Source organism: Cebus imitator, unplaced genomic scaffold (genome assembly GCF_001604975.1).
Source record: "Cebus imitator isolate Cc_AM_T3 unplaced genomic scaffold, Cebus_imitator-1.0 Scaffold36, whole genome shotgun sequence".
Lineage (NCBI taxonomy): Eukaryota > Metazoa > Chordata > Mammalia > Primates > Cebidae > Cebus > Cebus imitator.
The window spans coordinates 5,717,492-5,736,893 of NW_016107351.1; the positions used below are offsets into that span (position 1 = coordinate 5,717,492).

General features: G+C 56.1%; 1 protein-coding gene across 13 annotated transcripts in view; it reads right to left on the minus strand.

The window, feature by feature from the left end:
• Nucleotides 1-19,402, minus strand: part of SEPTIN9 (septin 9) — a 211,982-nt gene that overhangs the window by 15,079 nt on the left and 177,501 nt on the right. For 11 of the 13 annotated variants that reach the window (XM_017525026.2, XM_017525028.2, XM_017525027.2 and 8 more), the window contains one exon: nucleotides 2,225-2,416. In XM_017525026.2, coding sequence (XP_017380515.1) covers nucleotides 2,225-2,416 — 192 coding nt within the window. Of the gene's footprint in view, nucleotides 1-2,224; nucleotides 2,417-5,380; nucleotides 5,401-8,766; nucleotides 8,790-19,402 lie in introns of those variants that run through there. The other 2 variants (XM_017525031.2, XM_017525037.2) reach the window with 2 other exon arrangements.

Genomic DNA, 19,402 nt, shown 5'->3' on the forward strand with positions numbered 1-19,402 from the left:
ACCATCACCATCACTGCTACCATTATCACCCCCTTAACACCGCCATCACCCCATCACCACCGCCATCATCACAGTCACCACCATCACCATCACCACCATCACCATCACTGCTACCATCACCCCCATTAACACCACCATCACCCCCATCAGCACCATCACAATCACCACCACTCCCATCACCACTGCCCTCCCACCACCACCACCATCACTGCTGCCATCATCTCCCCCACTAACACCACCACCACCACCACCGTCACCATCGCCCACATCCCCATCATCATCCCCACCATCGCCCACATCACCATCACCATCCCCACCATCGCCCACACCACCACTACCCTCCCACCACCACCACCACCACTACCACCATCACCCCATCACCCTGATCATCATCCTCATCACCACCACCATCACTATTGCTACAACTTCTTGAACAACCACAACCTGTCAGGGACCCTGCCAGGGCCTGCTCACTCAATTTCACTTTATGGGATTATGCCATTTTACGGATGAGGAAGCCAAGGCTCACAGCGGAGAAGCCCAGGGGAAGACACACAAGCCCCACCCTGCTGAGTTAGGATAAAGCTGGGATGCTCCCGGGGTCTGCGGACCTCCAAACAGGTGCCCCTCCACCTCGGCTGCATCTCCGCAGGTGGTCATTGCTGCTGTGAGGAGGAGGGAGGAGGGAGAAGAGCAGAGCTGCCCACGTCTTGTTCCTCACTCAGCATCCCTGGGAGGCAGTGACCCTGGGGGAACAGGACCACTGCTCTTCTCAGGGTTGAAAGGGCAAAGAGGCTCAGACAGGTGAGGCGGCCTCCAGGGCACCTTCCTGGAGGGCAGGGCTGTCACAGTGGTAGCCACAGGAGGCAGCGAGGGCTGCTGGGCTGCTCTCCCTCCCCCTGGGACCAGAGCTCCGGAAGAAGGCGTGACATGGCCAGGACCCAGAAATCCCCAGGTGCTTCCCACCCTGTCCCTGGCCGGGGAGCAGGGCAGCCCCTTCCCAGCCTGGCCACTGCCTTTGGGTCTCTCCCATCTCTTTCTCTCCAGCCATCTTCCCAGGAGGCAGCCTTGAATCCGCAGGCTACAAGCATGTGCCCACAACAGGCAACACAGGGTGGGAGCTGCAGGAGGGGACCCCACACCTCCACCCTCCCTCGAAGCAGGATGCCAGCTTCCGTGAGGTCACAGGAAGCAGAGACGATACCAAGACCCCAGAGGAGCCAGGGTCCAGATCAGTGCAGAAGAGGAAAGAAAGGTACCAGGCTGGCAGGTGTGGGTTTGAACCCACAGAGCTGGGCAGAAATGTCGTGCACGGCTGGCAGAGGTGGGAGAAACGGGCCTGGCCTGAAAGCTGCCCAGACACCTTGCAGAAGCCCCGCCAGGCCCGCCTTGGTTTAGAATTTGAGCTGGCGGGGGTGCTTCCCCAGATCCCTCCCCGGGCCCCGCGGAGTGGGCAGAACACAGTTCTGAGAGTCAGAACAGTGGCTGCAGTTCTCGCCCCGTGAGCTAAGGAACCTCCGCAGCTTCCCTGGGCCTCGTTTCTGCCTCGTTCCTCCTCCACAGGGTTACGGTGAGGTTATGGTGACCGGGACATGGAGGGCTCTGGAACAAGGGGCAGCCACTAGATTCCAGCCCAGCCCCGCACCTTGCCAGTGTCACACGGTGTCACACTGATTGATCGATGACCTCCCCTGGTGACAGCCAGCTCTCTGGGGCCACCAAGGGGTGGTGAAGCTATGAGCCCCAATTCCAGGGCAGGCGCTGGAACTGAGCTGCTGGGAAGCCTCTGGCCAGGCTGTGGTGGGTGCCCGGGGGGCCAGGCTGCGGTGGGTGCCCGGAGGGCCAGGCTGTGGTGGGTGCCCGGAGGGCCAGGCTGGAGCAACAGCGAGGAGACAGCCGCTGCAGAGGCTCTCTGCACAAGTCGAGTCATTGTTCAGAGGGAGCAAGCACTCACCAGGACCTGCTCTGGGCCAGCCTGGGCTCCCCAAAGTCATCTCAGGGGCCTTGGATGTGCGGACAAGGTCCCTCTGAGGAGCCGCCGCAGGCTGCGGGTCCTCCCAGGCGCGTGCATACACGAAACGTCACCGGTGATGCATCCTTGAGGCCAGGGTTGCTGCCCCATTTTACAGAAGGGAAGACCAAGCCCCAGGGCTTGTGGACCCACCCTTGGGGCGGTGGCTGGTTCCCAGCCTGGGCTGAGTGGCAGGCGGGGGTGAGAACTCACCGACGACCATGATGTTGAACTCGAAGCCCTGCTTCATGGCCTTCCGGCGCATCTGCTCCAGGATGGAGTCAATCCCCACGTAGCCAAAGTCCACCGGGGCCTTCTCGTTCCGTGGTGCGGGCGCCTGCTTGAGCCCGGCATCTCTGTGGGTGTCGGCCATGTCGCCAACGCAGCTGGGAGCCGCCTCAGTGGCTGTGGAAGGAACAGCAGAGGCGTCAGAGCGAGACAGGGACTCACACACAGGTGCCTGCCAGGTGGAGGTCACACCCATTCTTGGATGGGGGAACTGAGGCACTGAGGCTCAGATAGGCTAAGCAACCTGCCCAGGAGACCCCTGAGAATTCCCCAGAGTAGATGGCCCTGGCGTGGTGTTCTCTTAAAAGTCACCATCCTGCAGCCACTCTGCCTCCCCAGCAAAGCTCCATCCTCAGACTCCCAAGGCCACGCTTCTTCATCTCCTCTTTTAGGAGCTGTGCCAACCCGGGGGCCCCCTCAGCTCCAAGGCAGGGTTGATCCTGAACCCCTGTCTCTGTACCCTGGAGGGCTGCTCAGACAAGGTGGAGGGTACTCTCCTCTCCTGGCCTCCATGCTGCCTCGGGCCACCCAGGTGGACCCGGCCCTCTCCTTCACCTCCACTCAGATAAGCTGCGCCATCTGTGGCCACTCATCAGCCTTAGAGGCCGACCGGGGACCCAAGACACAGGAGGGACAGTCTTGTAAGACCACGTCCCATGGAGTGTGTGTTCAATCCCTTACGACGAGCCGGTATTCCTCGGGGAAGGGGAAGTACTGGGTGCAAGGCAGGTGCCTGGCTGCAGAGCTGCCCCTGGGTACATGGAGGGGAGGGGCGCCCATACCACATCTGCCTCCCCCTGGACTGACCCAGGCGGCCGTCTTGCCTGCCTGGCCAGCACCCGAGGGCTGTACACCCACAGGCCAGAACCAAGCTTTGCTCTCAGGTCTGTGGGGTACGTGGGGCTGAACTTACTGAAATCACTCAAGCCTCTTCTGTCTGTGGGTCCCTTCAACGGTCCTGCCCCTGGCTACTGTTAAGACTCCACACCTGGGTCAGGGGCCTGGGGCTGGGGACAGACGCCCGGAAGATGCCTGCTGGGGACCCAGGTGCTCCCACGCAGAGGGGTTCTGGGGGCGCCCAGGATAGCGCTGGTTCCCACCAGGGCTGGCTGGAGCACACACGGCCCAGGTCACCCCAGACTCCTCACGCTCACTGTTGCATGTGCGTGCCAGTGCAGACAACTCACAGGTCGCCCAGGTGGTGCCTCTGAGAGTCCCCATAGGCTGGAGCTGCCCTTGGTGGCCCTTGGCTCCCATGCAGGCCAGTGGCTGCTGCTCTGGGCCCCCCTCCCTGCTTGGGCCCATCCAGGCCCTGCTCTGCCTTCGGGGAGACTTTGCCCCATACTGTCTCCCAGGGAGACAGCCCTCGGGCACCTTGCATTAAGACAGGGACCACACAGCATGCTCCCAGGCAGGGCCCCTCCTGCCAGCCCTCGGGGAGGGGAGGGGAGTAGCGCCGGCGTGGCAGCCAGGGCCACAGCACAGGAGGCTGCAGGGGACACATCCCCGGTGATAGGCAGGTGAGCAGCCCTCCCAGACAGGCCTGGCCCACACTCACTCCTCACACTGCCCAGGAAGTGGGAGGCAGGCTTCCAGGCCAGGAGGGCCCGGGGCAGGCTTCGGTTCAACTGCCCTTCCACTTCCTGGGGAAGAACCGAACTCAGGAGGGGCCCACTGAGCCCACCCGGCTGCACCCTGCGACCCCAGCCGGCTCAAGCCATCCCTCTCGCCTGATTTCACTGGAGCTGTCAGAGGGGGTCAGAGGGAGAAACATGGCAGCACCCCCTTGTCACCTCTGCTACCCAGGCCTGAGGCATCAGGGGTGAGAGAAGACGACTCTGGAAGCCAGAAACTGGGGGGCTGGTTGAGCCTCACAGGCGCCCCCTCCCTGTCTCCTCAGCCTCCACGGGGCACAGGAATTCCTATCTTATGGAACTGGGGGAACAAAGGAACTGTAAGATTCCTGGCCAAGGGAGTCCACACATCTCCACTGCTAACAGCAATATCCACAGGCAGACCTGGGGCCAGGGCTCCCCTCTCTGAGCCCCCATGTCCCCCACCCCAGGCCATGCAGCCTGCTAGCCTTCGGGGCTTTGCTCCTGCCTCTGCTTCCCCTTCAGAAATGCTCTCCCCTGGGCTTCCAGAATCTTTAAATAAACAAAGACACAGCGCTGCATCTGGCCCTGGACCATGTGGCTTCGGGGCCGCTTCCTGGAGCCAGACATGGGGCCTTGCCTTGTGGGGTAGCAGTTCAGCCCCGACCCACGTGACCGAAAATTGCTTCCATCTGTCTGTGGGTCTGAGAGCCATTTTGCCCGGCACTGGGACCAGCCCCACCGGCCCCACCTCCCCCTAGTATCCCTCAACCCTCCCCAGTAGGACCTGGGGGGAAGTGCTGCCCTCTGAACTCTCCTTCCTCACCCCCAATGCCCCTGGAGCCCAGAGCGAGGGAGGGGCCGGGCCTGGGCAGCAGCTGGGCCCCTCCGCAGGCACCAGCACTCACTGCAGAAACTCAAACCAAACATCCTGCCCGCCAGGGGCCCTGCTTGAGCAATAGTAATAAAAACACAGCCAAGCCCCATCTTTGCCATTGATATAGGGCAGTCACTGGCCTTCTGCACAGGTGAGAACCGGTTCCTGTAACCCCTCCCTCGAGAGGCGGCCTTGTAGGGACTGGCTGGCCGGCAGGCAGGCATGGAGAGAGCAGTGCCAGAGCCCGTCCTGCTCTCCTACCTGGCCAGGCAAGCTCTGGGGTCTGCTTCAGGACCAAGTGGGACCCCACACCCAGAGACACATTCACGAACTAAACCTTTGATTTCCAAGGAAAGCCACTGGGGCCTGGTCCCAGGATCCCATGGTGCTCAGGTGGCTGGAAAGAATGGTGAAGACCACCCACTCCTCCAGGATGGAGTCTAAACCATTGTCTGTGGCCAGGTACGGTGGCTCACACCTGTAATCCCAGCAGTTTGGGAGGTGGGGCAAGTGGATTAAGTAGTTAGGAGTTCGAGACCACCCTGACCAACATGGTGAAACCCCGTCTCTACTAAAAAATAAAAATCAGCTGGGTGTGGTGGTGCTCACCTGTAATCCCAGCTACTCAGGAGGCTGAGGCAGGAGAATCGCTTGAACCTGGAAGATGGAGGTTGCAGTGAGCCAAGATCAGGCCACTGCACTCCAGCCTGGGTGACAGAGTAAGACTCCATCTCAAAAAAAAAGGCACATCACTGTCTGTGTCCATGACCATGACAATGTCGGAGGCCTGTACTGCTCAATGTGGCAGCCACTGGCCATGTGACTTTTCCTTTTGTCATAAAACGTACCACTGTCATTATTTTAAAATGTACAGTTCAGCGGTGTCAAGCACATTCACATGGTCGTACAACCAATCTCCAGAACGTTTTCATCCTGCGAAACTCAAACTGTCCCCATTAAACAACTCCCAGCCCCAGCCCCCAGCAACCTCCATTCTGCTGTTTCTTTTAATCTGACTACTCTGGGGACCTCGTATAAGTGGAATCCTACAGTACAGTCCTTTCGTGATTGGATTATTTCACTTAGAGCAATACCCTAAAGGCTCACCCATGCTGTCGCAGGTATCAGAACCTTCTCTATACAGCTGAGTCAAATTCCTTGCATGTTCCACCTTTTATTTCTCCATTCATTTGTCCATGGGCATTCGGGTTGTTTCTACCCGCTGGCCATTGTGAACAGAGCTGGTATAAATGTGGGTGTGCAAACACCTCTAGCTCTTTAAGACGCTGTGCATTCTTCTGAATCTATACCCAGAAGCAGAATTACGGGATCATATGGTAGATCTAATATTAGCGGGTTTTTTTGATGTTGTCGTTGTTTTTAAGACGGAGTCTCACTCTGTTGCCAGGCTGGAGTGTGGTGGCACAGTCTCGGCTCACTGCATCCTCAGCCTCCGGGGTTCAAGTGATTCTCCTGCCTCAGCCTCCTAAGTAGCTGGGATTACAGGCATGTGCCACCATACCCGGCTGGGGTTTTGCCATTTTGGCCAGGCTGGCATCGAACACCTGAACTCAGGTGATCCACCCGCCTCGGCCTCCCAAAGTGCTGGAATTACAAGTATGAACCACCATGCCTGGCCTCTAGTATTCATTTTTTAAGGAATTGCCACGGTGTGCTCACAAGTGACATCTGAGCACTTGACACTGAGCTAGTCCAACTGAGGGACAGAATTTTTATTTATTTAAATTTGAATAGGCACATTTCGTAAATGCTAACTATACTGGATGGTACAGAACTCTAGTCCTACCTGCTCTTCACAAACGGAGAAACTGAGGCCCACAGAGTGATTGTCTTCCTGAAATGCCACTGTAAGTGGCCAGGCCAGCACAAGACCTTCACTGAATTTGGTTTTTTAACCCTGAAATCTCACATTTGTGCTGTGATATGCAGTTAACCGTGTCCCCCCACCACAGACCGTGGGCTCCAGCGAGACAGCAGCTGCCTTGGGATCCTCACCACACCTCCAACCCTCGCCACACAAAGGTGACACTCCATGGACACTCAAGGGCTGAATGGTTTTGTATAATCACACTGTGGTTTGCTGCTGCTGACCAAGGACATGCTGGCTACAGAAGGTGGACGGGCTTGGAACTGAGCGGAGTGGGGCCATGCAAGTCCCCAAGGGGGCTGGGGATGGCTGCTCTCTCCGTGCTGATCCCATAGCGAGAACGACCACCCCCAGCCCATGGGGAGACTGGGGAGATTCACCTGGCCCCCAACACACACAGGGGCCAGCCAGGCAGAGGTAAGAAGTCCATTGTTCTGACCACAGTGGCCCAGCCCCAGCTGCAGATGTGGAGGCCACAGTGCTGCCCAGGGTTTTGCAGCCTGGCTAGGTGGAAGAAGCGGGGCCTGGGTGCAAGAGGCGGGGCCTGGGGACATTGCCACAGAGCGCAGGGGTGGGCTTTGCTGGCCCAGGCTCACCCACAGTGCCTCCGTGAGGATGGCCAGACCCACGTCCACAGCTGTCCTAAGACACCACTGCAAGGGCTGGCCTCCTCCCAACCCTGCCCCCAGCCCACACCCCACCCATCTGGCCCAATGACTTCTGCCGGGAGCTGGGGCCTCACGCTCACCCCCAGGGCCCTGTCACCTAAATTTTTATGTACCCAAACTTTATCAAATACTATTAATAGGAGAAGGCTCTAAACAGAAATGTTAGAGATCCCGTGTTTACATCCAAGATAACTCTCACTATACTCTTGTCAAGAATGGAACAAGAAGGAAATGCATTTTTTTTTTTTAAAGTGGAAAGCTTGGCCAGGCGTGATGGCTCACACCTGTAATCCCAGCACTTTGGGAGGCTGAGGTGGGCAGATCACTTGAGGTCAGGGGTTTGAGATCAGCCTGGCCAACATGGTGAATCCCCATCTCTACTAAAAATACAAAAATTAGCCAGGCATGGTAGTGGGTGCCTGCAGTCCCAGATACTTGGGAGGCTGTGGCAGGAGAATCACTTGAACCCGGGAGACAGAGGTTGCGGTGAGCCGAGATTGTGCCACTGCATTCCAGCGTGGGTGACAGTGCAAGATTCCATCTCAAAAAAAAAAAGAAAGAAAGAAAAAAAAAAGTGGAAAGATTGAGCTCAGAGAAGTTAAGTAACTTATCCAAGGCTACACAGCACTGCCTGCCTCTTTCCACTGCTCCTGGCTGCCCTGAATCCTGATTGAGAAGACAGTTTCCCCCTCCCTACACTGCAGAGCTAACTGTCAAGCTCCTGATGTCCCAGAGTCAGGTTTGCTTTGGGGGCTGGCCCCAGCCCTGGGGCGGCCTCATCCCTGCTCCACTGAGTCACCCACTCTCCTCCCCAGACTCCCAGGATGAGACGACATCACTGGCTGCCACACCTCCGCCCTCCTCCATCAAGGGACAGCTCAAGTGGCCACCCAGCCTAGGGCAGCCTTACACGTGCCTATGCCTTCCCTCCCAGCTAATTATGTTCTGTACTGTGGAAAAGCTACAGAAAACAAAATGTTGACCATTTTTGCCATAGTTCAGTGTCCAACTCAGTGGCGTTAAGTATGTTTACAACGCTGTGTCTTTTTGTTTGTTTTTTTTTGAGAGCGTATCGCTCTGTCACCAGGCTGGAGTGCCGTGGTGCGATCTTAGCTCACTGCAACCTCCGCCTCCCAGGTTCACGCTATTCTCCTTCCTCAGCCTCCCAAGTAGCTGGGATTACAGGTGCCCACCACCACACCTGGCTAATTTTTGTATTTTTAGTAGACATGGAGTTTCACCATGTTGGCCAGGCTGGTCTTCAACTCCTGACCTCAAGTGATCTGCCTGCCTCAGCCTCCCAAAGTGCTGGGATTACAGGCATGAGCCACTGTGCCTGGCCACCACTATCTATTTTGAGAATGTTTTCAATATCCTAAACAGAAACTGCACCCATCAAACACTCGCTCCCCACCCCCGCCCATTCTACTTTCACTCACGGTGGATTTGCATTCCCGGCACCTCACACACGTGGAATCATTCGGTGTTTGCCCTTTGGTGATGTAGCTCACTGAGCATAGTGTCTTCAGCGCGCACCCATGTTGCAGCAGGATTCGTTTCTGTCCTTTGTGAGGCTGTCTGTCATGCATCCGCTGGCGGGCACTCGGCTTGTCCCCACCTTGCGGCTGCGGTGAAGAGTGCTGCTGTGATCGCGGGCGTGCCAGGATCTGAGTCCCTGCTTTCCATTCTGTCGGGTATCCAGACTCATTACTACCAGTACCCATGTCGACTCTCAGAGAGGTTCTTGTTTGGACAATGACTGATAGGTCACCCCACAGTCAAAGCAAAGCGCACAGCTTCCCTCCCGGCTCCACAGCTGGGAGTCAGGGGCCTTGGGCTCTGGTTCTGGCTCCAAGCGACCCTTTGCAAGTCTCTCCACCCTGGGAAACAGGCCCTGTACCTCCTGATCTCCCTCCCAGCTCCTGCTCTGTGAGCTCCTTGGTGCCCGGGGCTGTGACTTGCTCAGTGATAGCCCCAACTCCTCGCCCAGCCCGTGAGTAGCACAACGACCGCTCCAGAAATAATGAACACATCCACCAACAGACGCACGGACAGGCCCAAGGCGGTGAAGCCCCGCAGTGGAGCATCACTCAGCCATAACAAGGCAGGGGCATGCTCCAGCCCGGAGAACTCTGAGCACATTATTCCAACCGCAAGAAACAAAGCACGAAGGCCACGTATTTTATGGTTCTAGTTAAAGGAATGTTCAGAATGACTAAATCTATAGAGACAGAGAGCAGATTCGTGATTTCCAGGGGTGAGGGGCAGAGGAGTGACTGTGTCATGAGCATGGCATGTCCTTGTGGGGTGAGGAAAATGTTCTGGAATTAGACAGAGGTGATGCTTATAGAAAGTTGTGAAAAATGCCACTGAACTGTGCACTCTGAATCAGTGGATGGTACAACATGGAAATTATGTCTCCATGAGGAAGGGAGAGGAAAGGGAGGGAGGAACGGAGAGAGGGAGGGAGAGGGAAGGAGGGAGGGGGAAGGAAGGAAAGAAAGAGGGAAGGCAGGCAGGCATTTCTAGTGAAGCTGGATTAAAATGAGTCCAACGGAAGCAGCAAACCACCATGGCACATGTATTCTTATGCAACAAACCTGCATGCTCTGCACATGTATCCCAGAACTTAGTAAACGAAAGGAAAGAAGAGCCCAGGGTTTCCCACAGGTGCCCACCAGCCAGCTTTACAGCTCAGAGAACAGCTGAGGCCCAGACGCCAACACTTAGGCTTGAGGGCCTCAAGCCGGTGTCGCCAGATAGTGCCCCACATAAGTGCCCCATCTTCTCCCAGCAAGGGTGTTTCTGGGGTGGCAGCCAGCCGGAGGTGTTAGGTGGCAGGAGGCCTTGACAGTCTCTCTGCAGGTTCCCACTCTGAACCCAGGCCTATGCCAGGGCCCCTCTGCCACTCACTGGCTCTGGTGGCAGCGGGTCACTGGTCCTGTAATGGGGACTGCCCCAACTCTGCCCATCCTGGGGACCCACTCCCTCCTCCACTGGACCATCTTCTCTCCAGAGTTGCTGGCGGGTTTAACGCAGGGATAAAAGAGCTGTAATTCACACCTCCCTGAGCCAGCAACCTCTGGGAACGTCTGTGCTTGGTAACAAATTCTTACCCCTACTCCAAGGCCTGCCAAGCACGGCAGAATCAGATCGCTGCCTGTGGCCGGGAAGAGGGCTGTAGGGCATCTGGCTGGGAGACAGTGCCCGGTGAGGAGACAGCTATTGGATGTGACACATTTTAGGGGCCCTCACATTCATCACAGTCCCAGGGCTGACCTTGGCCCACCGGGCCCAATGCCCAGGGAGAGGGCTCGACACGGCAGGGTGGCAAAGCCGGACTTGGAAACCAAGACCCAGGGACCACCCCTCACTGCCCACCCCTCCCTGTTCATCATGCCAACTGTTCTATGTCCCAGAAATGTCCACACAAGTCCCATCAGCCTCGCTGGCCAAATGCAGAGATGGTGCTGCTGGGGCCAGGGACTCTGAGCCACTGGCCAATGTCATTCCCAGCAGCAGGGGAGAGCCACATGGTCCCCATGTGACAGCCGGGCCTGCACCCCAGGACAAAGCTCTCAGGGTTGTCTGTGTCATTTCCCTACCTCCCCGCAATCCCACCCATGCCTGGCTGTCAGAGCACAGACTGAAACGCCCATGCCCCACACACTTGCTCAGTCAACGCCCATGGTGGCCAGGCAGAATGCAAGGCCATCCTCGTCCTCCTCCTGTCCACGGAGGCCACTCATCAGGCCGTGGTAGGGGAGCCAGTGGCACTCACCACACCCTGTCAGCCTTCCAGGTCCGTGTCCATGAGAAAGCTGCTGGCATCTCTGGCTGGCGCCCTTGCCCTGGCGAAGCCTTCCTTGCCTCCATCCACCCCAGCCCAGCGTGGGCCCAGCAGTCTCCTTACTGTGCCTCATACCAACACACACAGGAGCGGCCCCAAGCTGCCCTCCCTCTGCAGGCTCCCCTGAACCAGACCTTGGGGTCATCAATCCTGTGGCAGCTCCACTGCCACCTGCAGGCCTTCCCAGCAGCCACGAGCCCACAGGGGACCTCAGGTCCTATAGCCCACCAAGGGGCTTCTGAAAGGTGAATGAGTCTCTGATGCAGGCGGTGCCGGGGCGGGGGCAGTGTCCTGGGCTGCTGGGCTGCTCCCTCCTCCTCCCCTACCTCCCTGGGTGCCTGCAAAGCCCTTCAGATCCCTGCTGAATCCTGGGGAAGCCCTGCCTCGCAACAGAGCTCACCCTCCCCGCTCCCACACAGAGCCTGCCCTCTGTGTCCAAGCAGTCTCCCCACGACGATAACTGAATAATGATGTGTGCGGTTTCCTCTCACCGCGACCCCCCCACGTAGGGTTCGTGAAGCCAGACACTTCATCCATCACATTCATTCCTGATGTGACATTCCACCCACCAGGCCCGGCCTTCTTCAGAGCCGCGTCGGGCTCACGGCAAGCCCCAGCAAAAACTCTAGCAAACAAACGAACGAATGAAGAAACAAAGCTCATCACGGCAGCCAAGGTTTTCTGGAGGCTCTCTGTACCAGGCGTTACTCTAATTTTGTTTTTTAGAGAGTGGGTCTCACTAGCGTTGGTCAGGTTAGTTTCGAACTCCTGGCCTCAAGCGATCCTTCCATCTTGGCCTCCCAAAGTGCTGGGATTACAGGCATAAGCCACTGCACCCAGCTCCAGGTGTTACTCTAAAAGCTGCTCAGGAACTATTATAACTCATGGATCATCACACAACCCTATAAGGTAGCCACTGTTATCGTCCCATTTCACAGATAAGAAAACTGAGACCAAGAGTACTTTTGTCGGTTACAAGGGTCACAAAGCAAGTGAGCAGTAGAGCCAGGATTTGAAGCCAGGTAGTGACACCCAGGCTGCTGACCCCTCCCCAGGCCAGGGCTTTGGGCACCATAGAAAGGCTGGAGCAGTATGGGGTTCCTGCAGCCAAGACCCAGAAGGTGCCAGCTGCGGTGCAGGCACCTCAACACCGAGGCCTCGGCCTCCAGCTCCTCCCGCAGCTGCTCTCCCCGCGGAGTTGGAGGCAGAGTCCGGCGCTTCCAGGAGGAGATTCCACCCACAGCCAGGGAAGGTTACGAGGGCTCTTCCCAGGGCTGGGGGCAGCCCGGGCCTATCACAGCACATTCACGTTCCAGTTGCCATAACATTCCTTGCAAGAAAGGTGATGGTACCAGCTACTGGGCCAGGCCAGGGGTCCCAGATTCCCAAGGGCCCCCTCGGGCCTGCCTATGGCTCTCCCAGGACACAGATGCTTACTTGGCAAACCCTGGTGCGCCAGAGGTCCTGCACCCAAAATGAAGAGGCAGAGCTGCCCCAGGTCCCCTGCCAAAGCTCCCAGGTGGATCTATCCAGCAGACACCAAAATGTCCATCCGTCATCTGAAAGCTCCACTTCTGGGAGGCCACCCCAGCTTGGGCTGACAAAATCCACAGAGGCCTCAACGATGGCTTTTCACTTCAGGTATCAGTGAGTGGGTGGCGGGGAAAGCTATCGTTAGCTATTAAGAGTTCAGGAAAGAGAATGGGAAGGCGACAGGGCTGGAAGCTAGCCACACCTGCAGAGGTGGGCAGACCTCAGAGAAAGAACTGCTCTGGAACAAGATGGTAAAGAAACCATAGGCAGACGACGATCCCAGGATCCTAGTGGACCAGGACCACAACACTGATTCATCTGACAAGTATTTATTGAGTGTCTACTTCACATTAACAAAAAGATGACGCTACAGGCTTGAGAGCAGTCTGAATGAAAACAGCAGTGGCACATGGGAACCTGAAGTTCGTTTATTTAAATGTTTATTAGCCAAGACTTCCAGACAGATTTGAGGCAGTCTTTTATATGTAAGGAGCTCACAGTCTGATACAGTGGTATAGGACGTGTGTGTGCCACAAACTTCTTTTAGAATCTGGAGAAAAGTAAGAAAAGGCGTTCTCTCCCTAGAAAAGGCATTGAAGACAGACACAAAAGCATTTTGGAGGGTTCCTCAAAGAATCCCCAGGCCAGTGGACCCCAATTAAAAAAATAACTTGGCACTCTGGGAGGCCGAGGCAAAAGGATCGTTTGAGCCCAGGAGTTCAACATCAGCCTGGGCAACGTAGCCAGACCCCATCCCTATAAAATGAAATAAAATAAAATGAGAATTAAAAAAGAAAAACCGTGGTCTGATGAGAACTCAATAGAATTTAATAGGGTTATCCCAGAATTACCTTCAGCACTCTGTAAACTTTTGACTGCACACACAAAGTTCTGGGTTCTGCAGCTAAAGAAGAGGGAGGGCCAGTTAAAAAAAAATGATTCAAGGTGGAAGATTAGTCTAAGACACAAAGAGATGAGAGGAGAGGGCTGAGGCCAGCTGGTCTCCATCCCTGCGCTCCGGCAGGAAGCGCCCCCAAGTGAGAACAAGTTGGGCAGAGAAGAGGAGGAATGTCATCCCCGGAGGGCTTTGAAAACAGAATCTTTTCCCATCCACTCAACTCCCCTGCTCACTCCCTTGTGTTCCTATGAACCTGCCCAAGCTACTACAAACACCCCATAAATGTCACTGGGGACTTCCTGTTCTCTTCTAAAGATGGAAACACGGAATATAAATGACCACATTTTGCAAATGTGTGTGGGCGGGGGATCAAGGACTGAACTTTTTAAATGCACACGGCTTGTCTAATTTGTTAACTAACTCCAAATCGAATTACACTTCACACTTTGTGTGGAGCAGGAAGTATCTCCCCAAAGTCTGGTTAGGGCCTGGGATGCCAGAAAGCTGAGACTTTGCCCTCCCCTCCTGAGGAACTCTGAAACCCTGCTTAGAAATTGCACACAATGGCTCTGGCCTCCCAGAGAAAGACAGGGATTTGCAAAGGCAAAGAGCTGTATTTTTCTCCGAGCTGGAGCTCTTTCCGTTTTTCACGGATGGAGCTTAAACAAAATTGCAGCTTGACAGTTCCCACGTCAGTGTTTTTTTCTTCCTGGGGAGAGAGAAGGTGGAAGAGCTAACAAGAACCCTGTGTGCTCCTTTGCATGACCTGGAAGGGACAGGTGGTGTGAGTCTGTCTCCATCCGGCCTCTTCTTTCTTTCGTTCAGGGGCCCGAGGCGCCACCGAGGCATGGAGGCGGATCCGCACTTTTACTGCCGGCCAAGGTTCCTGCAGCTTTTCCCTGCCAAACCCTTTCGAGCAAACCTCTCCTCTATTGTGGAGGAAGGAATCTCAAGCAGCTCTGCCTTTTTGCCAGCACGGTTTCAACTGCGGCCCCGATTGGTAAAGTCAAATTTGGACAAGGTCCAAGGGCTCCCCAGCCACCGCCCCTTTCTAGAAGAGGCCCTCCTCTGTTCTTTCATTTGCAATCTGCCTCCTCCCTAGCCTGAGCTTTTTCACCCAGGCTCTGCATCCTATTGAGACATCAAACTTGGGACAGAGCAGGCTCCGACCTGCAAACCGCCACCATTCACTTCCTAAAAGGCTGCTCTCAGAACTTAGGCTGCGGGGAGGGCAGGCCAAGGATGAATCCTCTGACTTCTGGTATGGTGTGTGTGTTGGGGGGGCTCTTTTGTATTCTGCTTTCCGCTGCCCCCTTGCCTTGCCCCAGCTCCTGGAGCCAATCCACTGCAAAGGCAGGATCAGGGAATGAGCCTGATGCCTCCCCCACCCCAGGGGACCTTCCAGCAGGAGCAGCTCCTACCCCAAAGCAACCCCAAGACCCAGCTCGTGCCAGCCCTCCGGCCATGTCCACAGTGGCTGGGCCAACCACAGAGATTCCATTAGTTCTCGGCAAATCTGCGAACTTAGAAAGAAAAGTTCCCCTGTGGGTGGATGGACACTGGCCATCTGTCACGGGCTGGAATTTCCTCTTATCAGGGATGTCCCCTAAGCAGGGGTGAGGGAGGGCAGGGCCCAGAGCCCCCGTCCTCTCCCCAGTCCCCTCTGCTATCAGCAGGGCTGTCAGGAGATACACAGCAGAGCTCGTCAGTGAGGCAACCACAGGGGCCGGGGGTGCTGGGGCTCCGCCTGCCCCAACTTATGAAATCATCTGAAATAACAAAACATAGACAAGGGTCTCTGGGATGCAGCAGGGTGGCCCCCTGCCAGGAGCTGGGTAGAAAAAAAGCTTTCCCCCAATTCCCTTCTGCTGTGCAGATCAGCTCAGGGCCTAGGGATCCTGCGGAGGCTGCCCCATGTCTGGGACTTCAGACAGAGCTGGGGGCTGGAGGCAGGGCCTGCTTGGGGGTGGGGCACAGGCAGGGAGGGGTACATACCTGGGCCATGAGTAGGAGCCTGACTAAATGACCCCTTCAGGAGTGAGAAAGACATCACACACAACTGTTTGATCATAGCCAGAGGGACCGGGAAGGTGGGGGAGGGGTAAAGGGATCAGCTGCTCCACCTACCTCCAATCCATGCCACACCCACACTGGGCTGATGAGGGTTGGGATACTGGAGCTGTTTTGTCTCCCCATCTCTGGGCCCTGAGTCAGGAGTCCTCCTGCTCAGGAGCCTGGGGGTTAAGGAGGTCTGGAAGCAGTGGGCCCACAGTGCCATCGCCTTGGGAACTTGCAGGGCCCTGGATGTGACTCCCTCGGTCCTAACTTTGCAGGCAGCCTACCTGGACTGCACCCACCTCCCAGAAGGGCTGCTTAGAATCCTGCATGTCCAAAAAAAAGACCAATCAAAGAAGTGAGGAAGCCAAAGAGAGGCCTTGTAAAAGCTTATGATGCATTTTCCACATGCACACTCCAGCCACTTCAAATGCTTTCTGAAATAAGGATGGGGATGGATGGTTGGATGAATGGGTGGGTGTGTGGGTGTGTGAATGGGTGAGTGGGTGGACGGATGGACACATGGATGAATGGATGGGTAGGTGGATGAACAAGTAGGGGAATGGATGGGAGGGCGGATGAATGAGTGAATGGATGAAAGACTGGATGGATGAATGAGTAGATGGGTGGATGAGTGAATTGGTGGATGAGTGGACAGGTGGATAAATGAATGAATGAATGGATGGGTGGATGAGTGGATAGGTGGATGGGTGGATGGATGAATGAGTGGATGGATGAATAAGTGGATGGATGGATGAGTGGACGAATAAGTAGACGATGGATGCGTGGCTAGGTGGATAAGTGGATGAGTAAATTGGTGGATAAATGGATGGGTAGATAGATGGATGGGTGGATGGATGAATGAGTGCATAGATGGATGAGAGGATGGGTGGATGGGTAGATGAGTGGATGGATGGATGAGTGAACTGGTGGATGGGTGGATGGGTATATAAGTGGATGGGTGGATGAGTGGATGGGTAGATGGATGGGTGAGTTAATTGGTGGATGGGTGGATGGATGAATGAGTGGATGGGTAGATGGGTAGACAAGTGGATGAGTGGATGGATAGATGAGTGAATTGGTGGATGAGTGGATAGATGGAGGAGTGGATGGGTAGATGGATGAGTGAATTAGTGGATGGGTGGATGGATGAATGAGTGGATGGATAGATGAGCAGATGGATGGATGGATGAGTGGATGGATGGATGAATGGATGAATGGGTAGGTGGGTGGGTGGATGAATGGTTGGATGAGTAGATGGGTGGATAAGTGGAAGGGTGGATGGGTGGGTGAGTGGATGGGTGGGTGAGTGGAAAGACAGGTGAGTGAAAAGATGGGTGGGTATGTGGATGTGGCCTATCCAAGGAGTCTCAGAAACACATACACACGCCCTTTCACCCCAGACTCTCCCCAGGAAAAAGCAGTGTGCGAGGATGGTTGCCTGGCCACCCCAAGAAGTCACTTTCATCCTCTCTGGAACACTGCCTGGGGGGATGCTGTATAGGGCATCCAAGCAACTCTGAGCTCAGGGTATGAGACACCAAGAAGCAGGAGGCGTGCTCTGACCCCCGCAGGCCTGCTCCGTGGCCTCTGCTGCCTGCACTGTGGCATGAAGCTCAGCGGCACATGTGAACTTGGGGTTCTGACCAGAAGGAGTCACCAGTCCTCTGAAGAATGAAACACACAGGGGTCACCCTTGCCTCTGAGGAGCGGGGAATGACGACCACCCAGCCCTTCCTTTCCCCAAAGGCTCTCCAGGCTTCTGCACAGGGCTCTGATGACCTTCCTCCTGCCTCTGGCGATTCCCTTGGCCTCTGCTGGCTCCTCCTTCACCCTCACCCACAGAGTCAGTCCTGGTGCCTTGAGGGCCCCACTCCCTTGCTGACTTCACCCAGCCCCTGGGTATTCAATGCCAACAATACCACCTTCTTTGTTCAGATTCACACTCAGGTGCCAGCCTGACAGCTCCTGGGGGCCATGACTCACAGACATGTCCCCGGGCCTCCCTGTGCCAGGCCCTCTGCTGGGTCCGGGGTAACCATAGCCATTGTCACTGTCAAGCCTAGATGTCTGAAGGCATCTTGAACCAAATGACCGTGCCCCAGGCTGAACTCCAGAGCTCCCATCCCACCGCCTGCTACCCCATCCCCCATAGAAGTGAACGGCCTCTTCAGCCACCAGCTCTTGCAGCTAGATCTCCAGGGGCTGTGCCTGGACCGTCCATTTCCATGACTCCATGTCCACTCGTCCATCCCAAACTCCCATCAACGCTAACCCAACATATCTCAGCCACCTGCAACCCAAGCCACCACCATTAACTGCCCCTGCCCCGTCCCTCATCCTCAAAACACCAAGAGGCCTGTCATAAAACGTATTAATCTGATTGTTTCCCTCCATGAAACTGTGACTGGTTTCTGTGGCACCTGGGATAAGCCAGATTCCTGAGGCTACAGAATCCTGTCCTACCACCAACGTGCTGTGTGACCTTGAGCAAGTAACTTAACCACTCTGCATCTCGATGTTCTTACATGTGAAATGGGATAATAACATCTGTCTCATAAGAATGCTGGCGATCAGACGAGGTACTTACGAAGCACATAGTGTTATGCCTGGTCACTAAATGCTCAAAGTCTTTAATAAAGCACACGCCCCTAACCTAACCACATCCAGCCTCCCCAACTCCGTTCAGCTCTTCTGAGGAGGTTTCCCACAGAGGTCCTCCCTGCCGGGGCCATCCTCTCCCCATGCTGCTCCCGGAACACCTGCTTGTTCTCCCAGGACAGCTAATCTACACTGGGTCCCTCAGTGCCCACACACGTGGCCCAGCATGTGGCCTTACACATGTGGCCCCCAGATTGCCATCTGGGGTCTGTTGCGTTCACTGCCCACAAAATCTTACACGTCCGAAGCACCCGGTAAGACCCTGTGAATGAGTGAGTGAATGAATAAATGGCCAGCCTGCTGCCCTTTCATCTAGCCCCTCCTCTCTCCCAAAGCAGCATGGGGGCAGCCACTACTCCTGTCTACCCTGGTGACACCGCTCCCTCTGTGCCGGCTGCACTGGCCAGAGTCCTTTCCCACGGTGTCCCTGTGGCTTTGGTGTGTAGCCGCCTGTGAATGAGAGGCTCATGATTTCCGGCTTCCACCGTCCTTCTGGAGCCACAAAGCACTAAGGCGGAAGGACGGATGGGCTTCCTGGGACAGTCGGGGTGGGAGGCCCCTTCAGGAAATTTTGTTCAGGAAATGGTCAGTGTGGGATGAGACGCCGGGTGGGGAGGGGAGTGGGGCGGGGACTTGGGGACTGTCAGTTCCACGGCCAGGGACCCTAATCCCCACCCCCTTCCCCGCCCACTCTCCAACCTCAGTGCTGGGCTCAGGGCCTCTTGGGTCTCTCCCAGGAACACAGAAGACACAGTAAAGACCAGGGACACAGGACAGGCAGAGCCCGTGGGAGGTGGCCTCCAGCCAGAACACCTGGGCCTACACCTGGCTCCATCCAGACCCTGAGACCTTGGCCAGGCCACTCCCCACACTGAGGCAGGGGGGTCCCTTAGAGGCCACTGGTCACCAAGCACCACGTGGAAGACACGCCCCGGAGAGCTACCATCTTCTGAGATACCAGCGGAGGGTCAGACGTCTCGTGGCCCAAGGATGACTTGGTCCCAGCATCTATCCATCTACTGTCCGGCATGAAAAGCCTGATGTGACATGGCCAGCCCCAAGGGAGGTGATTCAGGAA